At 39.7% G+C, this 13,384-nt stretch overlaps 1 protein-coding gene across 1 annotated transcript in view; it reads left to right on the plus strand.

The window, feature by feature from the left end:
• The window catches only part of LOC124711579 (DNA-directed RNA polymerase III subunit RPC2), a 196,715-nt gene that overhangs the window by 127,635 nt on the left and 55,696 nt on the right, over positions 1 to 13,384 (plus strand). The window contains exons 11-13 of the mRNA XM_047241725.1: positions 1,067 to 1,229; positions 3,776 to 3,929; positions 4,020 to 4,120. Of these exons, the coding sequence (XP_047097681.1) occupies positions 1,067 to 1,229; positions 3,776 to 3,929; positions 4,020 to 4,120 (418 nt within the window). The remainder of the gene's footprint in view (positions 1 to 1,066; positions 1,230 to 3,775; positions 3,930 to 4,019; positions 4,121 to 13,384) is intronic.

Genomic DNA, 13,384 nt, shown 5'->3' on the forward strand with positions numbered 1-13,384 from the left:
GACCAAGAGATGAATACACTAAGCAGATTCAGAAGGATGTAGGTTGCAGTAGGTACTGGGAGATGAAAAAGCTTGCACAGGATAGAGTAGCATGGAGAGCTGCATCAAACCAGTCTCAGGACTGAAGACCACAACAACAACCACCAGTTTCTTTGGGGCTTCAGTGTATAAAATATCAATAAGTCATGTTATTAATGATACTAACCCTTAGTGTGAAACCTTTGGGCTTATAAAATTTTGGCACTTCATAAAACACATTAGTAGTGCCTATCTTTTTACCAAAAACCCAGTATTTTACTTAATTTTAATTTATTCTGGAGAAGGTTGTCATGTGGTATCTAATTCATAAAAACACACACAAATTTTGATATGTTACCCAGCAAAGTGAACTTTAAATTTATTAAGAATGAAATGGAGTGACATTGCCTGACAGAAAAGGTGACTGAATATCCAAGCAAAATTGTTGAAGTTTAGTGAATTGATGGTGTGCAAAATTACACCATAAGGGAACAATGCTGAGCGCTTATGGGTTCAAGTCTGTAGAAGCAAAGCGCACAGTAAATAGTCTGTTGACATATGGGTAAATTGTTATTAAGCAGCAATTCCTGCAATATTATGAACAATATGAATAAATGCCAAGTAGGTGGAAACTTTGATGCTTTTGTTGTCCAGATCTGTACATCATTGTTAGCAAGCTAACTGAGGAAACTTATTCTGTCTTTTTGCTTTTAGAAGATGCCAGAATGAAAAGTCATCATATCTGTGAATAAAGTAACATAGTTTCAAAAAGGGCAACCTACATTAAACTTTTACAAAAAAAAAGGAAGTGTCAGATTAAAGCACTGATTCAGATGAATAGTGATTTCATACACATTATACTGTGAATAGTTGTTGTCAAAGTGTGCACAGAGCAGTGTCAAATAGTAGTGCTGATCAATGTTTCATTGTTGTGCTATGTGGTGGTATTGGTGTATAGACAGGTAGCACACATATTTATGTGTACATTAATTGTGTGTATGTCTCCACTAAACATGTCAATTCCATTAACTCCATTTATGTTTTCCAGGCCTGTGGATTAGTTAAGAATTTGGCGTTAATGGCTCATATTACAACAGAAGTAGAAGAAGGTCCTATAATTCGGCTAGCATTTAATATGGGAGTGGAAGATGTTAATTTGCTTGGTGGAGAGGAAATTAACAGTTGTGATGTCTACATGGTATTTCTTAATGGTGAGTAATTCTTTCTAAATTAACTAGCTTATTTGCAAGTAAAATTTGAGCAACTAGTGGAACGGAGCAGAGTTAATTAGTTTTTTTAATACCTCATGAAACTACAAGCTTTTTGATGTGAAAGTAGAAGTTTGTGATGTTTTGTAACACTTTCTCGACATAGATTTTTTCAGTGACTTATGTATGTCTTCATAATGTTCTTCATCTGAGATATCTGTCACAGTACCTGAGATATCTGTCAGTACCTTGAAATTTAGTTGCTGAATGCCACTTTTCACCTTGTCACAGGCATTAAATTGGTTTTGAATTAGGTACTGTCGCATTATTGGGAAGAAAACAAAGTGTTGTAAGATGAAACAGAAGAGGAACTGTGTGGCATGCTTGTACCTTTTTTTCGCAAGAAAAGTATAGCTGTCTACAACAGTACTTTCAAAACTGGAAAGTGGAGATTGAAATACAAAATTTTGAAGTATTCACGCTATTCACCAGTATAAGGAACTACTGTTTCTGTTTGGGTGTCTGCCATTTTGCTACCTGTCCTTACACTCATTTTAACCTTCTTTTCCTCTCTTTTCTGCTTTTCAACTTTTGTGTCTATATTTACATTATACTTCACAAGACATATTATGATACGTGGTGGAGGGTACATCTGTTACTACTATCATTTCACCCTTCCCTGTCCCATTTGAGAACGGTGTTTGAGAACACCTTGATAAACCTGCCTGAGCTCTGATTTTATCATCATTGTCATTTTGTGAAACATATGTGACAGGAAGAGATATGTTGTCCAACTCTTCTAGGAAAATACACTCACAGAATTGCAACAGTGATGCACACCATCTCTCTTATAGGACCTAGCACTGGAGCTTGTTGAGGGGTCTCACATTTACTAAATGGCAGGTGGCATAGAGTGTTTTATGTAGATTCTGTTCATGTTAGTTTCTTGCATTACTTACCTTATTTACTAAATTCGGTATTCCATATAGTATAATACATTTAGTGGAAAGGAAGTGATTCCTGGGCGTGTCTGAGCACTGCATCATCACTGGTGTAAAAGTTTCACTGTGTAAGGGCTTGTATGACATTGTGAAGCAGTTTGTATTTGCTGTTTGTGATGTAACTGGATAGAGAGAATACGCTCTTCAGTTCGCAGACCAATTGTTGTGCTCGGTCTTCAATGACTCTGACATTGATGTGTTGAAACATCAATTTTCCTTCCTCCCCTTGCTTTCACATCCTCTTTCTCTATAAATCTGCAGTATTTGTGTAAAACCAAACTACTAGGGCCCAATTTGCTATTATTTTTGCCAAAATTGGTGTTGTTTGTTGCCAGATTCATTAGTTTTGCAAATTAGTTTATATTTTTGTCAAATTTGCCAGATTTCGTCTATTTTTTGCCACCATTGGCACCATTTTCTGCCAAAACCATAGATGTTACTGTCAAATAAAGTGTAATTTGTTTTGGTAAATTTGGTGTTATTTTTTGCCAAATTTGGTGTTATTTTTTGCCAAATTTGGTGTTATTTTTAGCCAAATTTGGTGTTACCTTTCACAAAATTTGTGATTCTGACTGAACTTGTGTTGGTTATTTGATGTTAAAATTAAGTGCCTACATGTTATCACACTTCGATTGTGTAAATACTACAGTGGAAATTCAGTTAAACAGTTATTGTGACAGTTTGTCACATATTATTACACTTGCTGTTGCTTTATTTGACAGAGCTATATTTTTGACCAGTTGATGTACATTATCTTCTCTTATGAAGATGGTAGCCAGTACTGAAACCAGTAGAGGATAAATAAAATTATATAGCTTTTGGCACAAAAAATATTTTTTTCCAAATATTTATCAACTGTAGATAACCACTGCAAGAAAGCTCGATGCAGTTCAGTTTGCCAAATTTGATATTGCTTATTTTGCCAAATTTGGTGTTGTTTCTTTTGCCAAATTGAGTGTTTTTTGTCAAATTGAGTGTTTTTTTTTTTTTTTTTTTTTTTTTTTTTTGCCAAAATAGGGATCTTTCTGCAGAACTTGCTGGGTTTTATGCCAAATTCTGTGCTAATATTGGTGCTTTTTTTTTTTTAATTTTCACTTCATAGCATCTGGGAAATGAAGATTATAAACGAACCTCAGCCTTGAGGAGATCAAAAGTCAAAAAGCAGTGTTAACACTCAGTAACTATAAGTTACAAATATTAGTAAACTGCTATCCTCTGATTTACAACATTTTTGCACAGCAAAATTACAATTTTTGTGACATCTCATAAAATTTGTTGAATTTGCGGTATTTCATTATAAACTGCTAATTTCACACTATCGTTCTTATGAAATTTTCGTGTCCCTATCAACACTTCTTTACTGTAAATATGTGAATTTAAAGTTTAATTTTACCATTAAGTCTTTCAGTGTTCTTCATCACTGCTTGTTTCGTGGATGTATAATGTTGACAGTTACTAGTTCATTAATTTTTTAAACCTTTTTAGCAGATTTAAAATTGAGAACCATTTAGCTTAACAGTCTTTTATTTATTTTTTGCACTACCACAGGTAACATCTTAGGGATAATACGAGATTACAGCCGTCTTATAAGAGTATTCAGGTTGTTACGAAGACGAGGCTTAATAAGCGGATTCATTTCAATATACCCTATGCATAACCATCGGTGTATTTATATCAGTTCTGATGGTGGGCGTCTTTGTAGGTAAGTTTTAATTAATTTATTTTTCTGTCAGTTATTTGCTGAAAATAGTGCTAAACATGCTATATACTGGATTAATCTTCCACATTTCAGGCCATACATAATTGTCCATAAGGGTAAACCACTTGTAAAGCAGCAGCATATTCAAGAGCTTATACAGGGCCTGAGAATTTTTGAAGACTTCCTGAATGATGGTAGGTATAATGAAGTCACAGTGTAAAAGACATTAAAATAAAATTATTATTGAGTTGTGATGATGCCACAGTGTAATATTACATGTTCCTTTTATCAAAATGGTGATGACTGTGTTTCCCTACCTCTGTTATCAAGTGTCATGTGTAGTTGGTACCCACAGGTGCTACATATTTCAGAGACACGGCTAAAAAGAAGTGAGCATGTCATATTCTCAGTGTACAACAAAATTCATACCAAGATATGAGTAGGGACATGCTGCATTTTAAATGTAACATGGAATGTACACTACTCACTTGTAGGATCACAGGTTAGCCACTGCCGGCTGTATGGATGATTTAGTATACATCAAGTGGTATTGTCAATGCTCTTACCAAATGCGCATTGCAGGGGACAGCTACAATGGCGGACCAGTTGAGTGCACTAACAATGCAGTAATAGATCCTAAAATAATGCTAGCAAATTGTAATGTTCATCACTCTGTGGACTGCAGAGATGGGAGAAGTCAAGTCATGTGAACTACACTCCTGGAAATTGAAATAAGAACACCGTGAATTCATTGTCCCAGGAAGGGGAAACTTTATTGACACATTCCTGGGGTCAGATACATCACATGATCACACTGACAGAACCACAGGCACATAGACACAGGCAACAGAGCATGCACAATGTCGGCACTAGTACAGTGTATATCCACCTTTCGCAGCAATGCAGGCTGCTATTCTCCCATGGAGACGATCGTAGAGATGCTGGATGTAGTCCTGTGGAACGGCTTGCCATGCCGTTTCCACCTGGCGCCTCAGTTGGACAAGCGTTCATGCTGGACGTGCAGACCGCGTGAGACGACGCTTCATCCAGTCCCAAACATGCTCAATGGGGGACAGATCTGGAGATCTTGCTGGCCAGGGTAGTTGACTTACACCTTCTAGAGCACGTTGGGTGGCACGGGATACACGCGGACGTGCATTGTCCTGTTGGAACAGCAAGTTCCCTTGCCGGTCCAGGAATGGTAGAACGATGGGTTCGATGACGGTTTGGATGTATCGTGCACTATTCAGTGTCCCCTCGGCGATCACCAGTGGTGTACGGCCAGTGTAGGAAATCGCTCCCCACACCATGATGCCGGGTGTTGGCCCTGTGTGCCTCGGTCGTATGCAGTCCTGATTGTGGCGTTCACCTGCACGGCGCCAAACACGCATACGACCATCATTGGCACCAAGGCAGAAGCGACTCTCATCGCTGAAGACGACACGTCTCCATTCGTCCCTCTATTCACGCCTGTCGCGACACCACTGGAGGTGGGCTGCACGATGTTGGGGCGTGAGCGGAAGACGGCCTAACGGTGTGCGGGACCGTAGCCCAGCTTCATGGAGACGGTTGCGAATGGTCCTCGCCGATACCCCAGGACCAACAGTGTCCCTAATTTGCTGGGAAGTGGCGGTGCGGTCCCCTACGGCACTGCGTAGGATCCTACGGTCTTGGCGTGTATCCGTGCGTCGCTACGGTCCGGTCCCAGGTCGACGGGCACGTGCGCCTTCCGCCGACCACTGGCGACAACATCGATGTACTGTGGAGACCTCACGCCCCACGTGTTGAGCAATTCGGCGGTACGTCCACCTGGCCTCCCGCATGCCCACTATACGCCCTCGCTCAAAGTCCGTCAACTGCACATACGGTTCACGTCCACGCTGTCGCGGCATGCTACCAGTGTTAAAGACTGCGATGGAGCTCCGTATGCCACGGCAAACTGGCTGACACTGACGGCGGCGGTGCACAAATGCTGCGCAGCTAGCGCCATTCGACGGCCAACACCGCGGTTCCTGGTGTGTCCGCTGTGCCGTGCGTGTGATCATTGCTTGTACAGCCCTCTCACAGTGTCCGGACCAAGTATGGTGGTTCTGACACACCGGTGTCAATGTGTTCTTTTTTCCATTTCCAGGAGCGTATTACTAAAATCGTAGATGAAAAGAACAGTTCCTCTCACCAGTAGATCACATATTAAGATTTCTGGACCTAACCAGGAAGCAAGTGTCGCTTGGATGGTGGCACATGGATATATCTGATCAGATCACCTGTCAGTTGTTATTAACTACAGTAATATAGTGTACTTGGATGTTATTCACCCTGTTAATAGATGGAACATCTGGAAAACATATCAGGATAAATATATTCAAATCCTAAGTGCAAAACACAGAAGCAGCTGATGCTTTACAGAGGATGTGTGTGTACTGTATGGGGCAGTGTTAGAGAAGTTGTGATAGTATCAGTTCTGCAAACCAAATCATTCAGACCAAAAATTGCTGCAGTACTGGATTTGTTGATGCCAAATGTGCAGTAGCATTTCCAAGAAGAATAAAAGCTCTAACAATTTACAGAAAACATGCCTGCAATCCAAATATCATTTACTTGAATTGAATGCATCAAAAACTTAGCAGGTTGCTCAAGTACTGGAAGAGGAAGCAGTGGCAGCTCGTGCAATATTTTACCAATGTGCTACAGCATTACAAAAATAAACAGATTGTGTTTCATTATGTTGTCATGATTGGTGCAACTTAATATTGTTAGCTTTAACCAATGCACTAAGATCAAGTGCATTGTGTTGTATTACCACTAAATCTTTCTGTTAATGTATCCTACCTCTGGCACTCCTGCTGTATCCCTCACATCACTGTTCCCAAGTAAAAAACATGTTGTTATTGTTGTGGTCTTCAGTCCTGAGACTGGTTTGATGCAGCTCTCCATGCTACTCTATCCTGTGCAAGCCTCTTCATCTCCCAGTATCTACTGCAGCCTACATCCTTCTGAATCTGCTTCGTGTATTCATCTCTTGGTCTCCCTCTACGATTTTTACCCTCCATGCTGCCCTCCAGTACTGAATTGGTGATCCCTTGATGCCTCAGAACATGTCCTACCAACCGATCCCTTCTTCTAGTCAAGTTGTGCCACAAACTCGTCTTCTCCCCAATTCTATTCAATACCTCCTCATTAGTTATGTGATCTACCCATCTAATCTTCAGCATTCTTCTGTAGCACCACATTTCGAAAGCTTCTATTCTCTTCTTGTCTAAACTATTTATCGTCCATGTTTCGCATACATACATGGCTACACTCCATACAAATACTTTCAGAAATGACTTCCTGACACTTAAATCAATACTGGATGTTAACAAATTTCTCTTCTTCAGAAACGCTTTCCTTGCCATTGCCAGTCTACATTTTATATCCTCTCTACTTCGACCATCATCAGTTATTTTGCTCCCTAAATAGCTAAACTCATTTACTATTGTAAGTGTCTCATTTCCTAATCTAATTTCCTCAGCATCACCTGATTTAGTTTGACTACGTTCCATCCTCGTTTTGCTTTTCTTGATGTTCATCTTATATCCGCCATTCAAGACACTATCCGTTCCATTCAACAGCTCTTCCAGGTCCTTTGCTGTCTCTGACAGAATTACAATGTCATCAGCACACCTCAATGTTTTTATTTCTTCATCATGAATTTTAATTCCTGCTCCAAATTTTTCTTTTGTCTCCTTTACTGCTTGCTCAGTATACAGATTTAATACCGTCGGGAATAGACTACAACCCTGTCTCACTTCCTTCCCAACCACTGCTTCCCTTTCATGTCCCTCGACTCTTATAACTGCCATCTGGTTTCTGTACAAATTGTAAATAGCCTTTTGCTCCCTGTATTTTACCCCTGTCATCTTCAGAATTTGAAAGAGAGTATTCCAATCAACATTGTCAAAAGCTTTCTCTAAGTCTACAAATGCTAGAAACATAGGTTTGCCTTTCCTTAATCTTTCTTCTAAGATAAGTCGTAGGGTCAGTATTTCCTCACCTGTTCCAACATTTCTACGGAATCCAAACTGATCTTCCCCGAGGTCAGCTTCTACCAGTTTTTCCATTCGTCTGTAAAGAATTTGCGTTATTATTTTGCAGCTGTGACTTATTAAACTGATAGTTCGGTAATTTTCCCATCTGTCAATACCTGCTTTCTTTGGGATTGGAATTATTATATTCTTCTTGAAGCCTGAGGGAATTTCGCCTTTTTCATACATCTTTCTCACCAGATGGTAGAGTTTTGTCAGGACTGGCTCTCCCAAGGCCCTCAGTAGTTCTAATGGAATGTTGTCTACTCCCGGGGCCTTGTTTCGGCTTCGGTCTTTCAGTGCTCTGTCAAACTCTTCATGCAGTATCTCATATCTCCCATTTCATCTTCATCTACCTCCTCTTCCACTTCCATAATATTGTCCTCAAGAACATCGCCCCTGTATTGACCCTCTATATCAGGGGCGGGCAGGAATCCTGCACGTGTGCGGTGCACTTGCACGTGTGCAGTAAACAGGTGTTCTGCGTGCACACAGGGGCAAGCTGGCCACCCGCTTCTCTCCCCTCCCCACCATACCATCTCTCCGCTTCTTCCTCTGTAATGCGTTTTATTTCCTGGCCTGCTTTATTGAATGAAGGAATAAGGTTAGTACGAGTGCTTGAAAGAAATCATGGTTTGAAAGAGTACCTATTACCTACGATACGTTGTATGTAATTATCACAGGTGGAGTTTACAATACGTTTAATGTCTGGAACAAAATTTCTACATACAGACAAACGCAAACAGTTATGTAAATTTTCATTACTGATGTTTACTCTTAACCGAGACTTATTAATTTTCATAACAGAAAAAAATCTCTTGCAACCGTATGTCGAGCCAAACATATTATCTTCGCGGTTTCACGATGGAGACGAGGAAACTCTTGCTGTGGAAAGTTGTGATAAAAATCTATTACATGTCTCGCCAAAAGGAACTTGTCTCTCATACGAGAATTACGCTGTAGAATCTACAGTGTAGATCTGTTAATTCCATTTGCAAGCTGGGATGAATATCATCTACAGAAACAGCAAATTGTCTCGAGAACTATTCAAAACCTTGGGATAAGTATGATATATCCTCAAATTGCTTGAGAATTTCCTCTTTTATTGCACTAAGTACAGGAACATGTTGAAATTTATTATAATGGCGTTCAATATTAAACTTCCGCTGACCAGCGAGAATACTGTCATTTCGAATTTTCACGCTTTTGCTCAAAGAAAAAATGATTCTCCCATTCCTTTTTAAAAGATAGCAATTCCTTTTTAAAGATAGCAAATCTCCACTTCACTGTTTCTGTGATTCACTCTGCATTTTCCGGTTCTTGAAATACAACATTCACTACGTAGTGGTCGCTTCGCTTCAACGTCCACAGCTTAGCCTGGTACTACACTGCCGCACCCTGCCAGCTGTCGCCACAGTCCCATTCGACGATTGCACGCGAGCAGCACACGTGCAGCGCTGTGTGCTCATGAGCCGCGTGCAACGTTTGCCCGCCCCTGCTCTATATACTCCTTCCACCTTTCTGCTTTCCCTTCTTTGCGTAGAACTGGGTTACCATCAAAACTCTTGATATTCACGCAAGTGGTTCTCTTTTCTCCAAAGGTCTCTTTAATTTTCCTGTAGGCAGTATCTGCCGTACCCCTCATGAGATAAGCCTCTACATCCTTACATTTGTCCTCTAGCCATCCTTGCTTAGTCATTTTGCACTTCCTGTCGATCTCATTTTTGAGACGTTTGTATTCCTTTTTGCCTGCTTCACTTGCTGCATTTTTGTATTTTCTCCTTTCATCAATTAAATTCAATCTCTCTTCTGTTACCCAAGGATTTCTACTAGCCCTCGTCTTTTTACCTACTTGATCCTCTGCTGCCTTCACTATTTCATTCCTCAAAGCTACCCACTCTTCTTTATTTCTTTCCCCCATTCCTGTCAATCGTTCCCTTATGCTCTCCCTGAAACTCTGTACAACTTCTTGTTCATTCAGTTTATCCAGGTCCCATCTCCTTAAATTCCCACCTTTTTGCAGTTTCTTCAGTTTTAATCTACAGTTCATAATCAATAGATTGTGGTCAGAGTCCTCATCTGCCTCTGGAAATGTCTTACAATTTAATACCTGGTTGCTAAATCTCTGTCTTGCTATTATATAATCTATCCGAAAGCTTTTAGTATCTCTAGGGTTCTTCCATGTATACAACCTCCTTTCATGATTCTTGAACCAAGTGTTAGCTATGATCAAGTTATGCTCTGTGCAAAATTCTACCAGGCGGTTTCCTCTTTCGTTTCTTAGCCCCAATCCATATTCACCTACTACGTTTCCTTCTCTTCCTTTTCCTACTGTCGAATTCCGGTCGCCCATGAGTATTAAATTTTCACCTCCCTTCAATACCTGAATAATTTCTTTTATCTCGTCATACATTTCATTAACTACTTCATCATCTGCAGAGCTAGTTGGCATATAAACTTGTACTACTGTAGTAAGCATGAGCTTCGTGTCTATCTTGGCCACAATAATGCGTTCACTATGCTGTTTGTAGTAGTTTACCCGCACTCCTATTTTTTTTATTCATTATTAAACCTATTACTGCATTACCCCTATTTGATTTTGTATTTATAACCCTGTATTCACCTGACCAGAAGTCTTGTTCCTCCTGCCACCGAACTTCACTAAGTCCCACTATATCTGACTTTAACCTATCCATTTCCCTTTTTAAATTTTCCAACCTACCTGCCCGATTAAGGGATCTAACATTCCATGCTCCGATCTGTAGAACACCAGTTTTCTTTCTCCTGATAACAATGTCCTCTTGAGTAGTCCCTGCCCGGAGATCCGAATGGGGGACTATTTTACCTCCGGAATATTTTACCCAAGAGGATGCCATCATCATTTAATCCTACAGTAAAGCTGCATGCCCTTGGGAAAAATTACGGCTGTAGTTTCCCCTTGCTTTCAGCCGTTCGCAGTACCAAAACAGCAAGGCCGTTTTGGTTAGTGTTACAGGGCCAGATCAGTCAATCATCCAGACTGTTGCCCCTGCAACTACTGAAAAGGCTGCTGCCCCTCCTCCCAACAAACATAGAAAGCAGAAAAGTGCATTGTCAACATTACATCCACACGTCCTACCCTTTTTGTATGCTTCTAACGGCTTTGGACGACAATTTAAGTGTGAAGTAGGTACCCAATTTTCCACTTCTTTTATGAGATGACTTACTTGAGATGCTTCCTTGCTGGATAGCCTGCTGCTGCAAACTCTCTACAAAGTTTCATTTGCTTCAACTAACAACGTATATTTGAACTTACGACATTTTACAAATCCGATTCTTCACATGAATAAATACTCTTTAGTAAGCCTCTCGTGTCTCCAACTGTCAGAAACAAACTAATTTACATATAAGAGAAAGATGGCTTAAACACCATGTCCAGTCTCAACATGAACCATAATACATGTCATCCCTTGAACAAGGCTAAGACAAAAGTTTTTTTCAAGAGTACCTTCTCAACTGTTCTCATTATTATAACAACGGTTACTGACACAATTAGCACAGAATAACATAGAAGCTCCATGGTGCTTCTGTTCACTTTCACTAAAACTTGCATGGATCGCTGACAAGTACTTGTCTTTGCCGTTCGACCACTATGTCTACATTCTTCTCGCTACTGAATTTCAAACCTGCACATACACAAACATATGACGCGCAGTAGGTAGAATTCTATCATACCACACTCACTTATAAAATATCGTGTGTTCAAGACTGTAGAGGGCTGAGTGGTTCTAGAATTTACACCGAAATTCTTGAATCGCTACATGTTTTCGTACTAAATTTCCTTCTCTACTCGCAATTTTAGCACTATCTATAGCCTTTTGACTTACAAGGGTAGTAAACATAACTATATTGATAATATTAATTTTATGTATATAAACTTAGCTGTTTAAATATATTCAAATTTTATAATTAATAGTTTAACATTGTGAGAAGTGAAAGAATCGTATTGTAGCAGCGGGGTTTGAATCTGAGCTGACAAATAGCCAGTCAGAATGCTTAACCATTGTGCCATGGCACCAATATATGAAGTACTGCAAAAAAAAAAAAAAAAAATCCTTCATACTGTATTTGTAAATCCTTAGAGAGCATTTGACCTTTTCCTATGGTGTACTCAGGCAAAATATGCTAGGAACTTGAAAGGGTCATCTACCTCCTCCTACTCACATAGTTTGAGCCAGACTGGTGATCCTGTCCCATGCTCTCATCTTGTTAGATTTAAATTTGGGGTAGATCTGTGTAACTCCTTAACTTCCACTTTCTCCTCCAAAGATATACTGGAAAAGGGCCTCTTTAGGAGATCATCTACAGAATTTTCCATGTTGCTTGCACAATACTTTAGACAGACTTTCGAAGAAAAATACTGACCTAAATCTGTGAGCAATGTGGCACCCTCAGAGCCAGCGGGGATGACATCACATTAGGGCATGCACAGTTGAAAATGGGCAGCTGTGCCCTTCTGAGAGTTGATCGTAGTGTGGCTGACCATCATTTCAACACTCGACACTGGTTCCTAGTTATTGCGGATGTAATGTAAACACTTTGTTGGACTACAAAAGTAAATATTCAGATTTTAATTTCCGATTTTTGAAGATTAGATGCATCCCTTTGCTGCAGATAACTGCTCCTGAAATTAGATCCTAGATTCACTGTCAGGCAGTTTGTGTTTTGTTAATCAACTCTATTGAAATGATGCAGGCGAAACAGTTAATTTGCTTTACAACCTATTTATTCACACTATAATTGATGTCACATTGAGCCCGACAAAATCTTTAGTAACACTGAACCTCACAAAATCTATGACAAAACTGAGCCCCCGTGGCTGTTCGTGCTGTTCCATGTAAACCTTTCAGTAATGGAAGCATGAATATTTACATTGTTTAACACAACGATTTAGAAGTTTTCAATTAAAGGTTGCAAAATTTTCCAGAAGAAGTTACATAGTTTGAGTTTAGAAATCATTACAATCATCTCAGAATAATAAACAAGTCTAAATAATATGGCTGACATTTTCAAAACACAGAAATGCAATTCTACAAGAATACTTGGTCCACAAAACGTAATAAGCTTTCTAATTACAGGTTGGATTTGGTTGCTACCATATTACAGGTTTATGTATTTTGCAGATTTGTAATAACAATTAGCATTTCCTGCATCAAATTTATAAAGGTTAGTTTTAGTATTTGTTAACATTTGCTGAGTCTGCAGCTCGTGGTCTTGCGGTAGCTTTTTTGCTTCCTGTGCACGGGGTCCTGGGTTCGATTCCCGGCGGGGTCAGGGATTTTTGCTACCTCGAGATGACTGGGTGTTGTTTGTGTCATCATCATCATCATCATCATCATCATCATTCATTCTCAT

This window comes from Schistocerca piceifrons, chromosome 8 (genome assembly GCF_021461385.2).
Source record: "Schistocerca piceifrons isolate TAMUIC-IGC-003096 chromosome 8, iqSchPice1.1, whole genome shotgun sequence".
NCBI lineage: Eukaryota > Metazoa > Arthropoda > Insecta > Orthoptera > Acrididae > Schistocerca > Schistocerca piceifrons.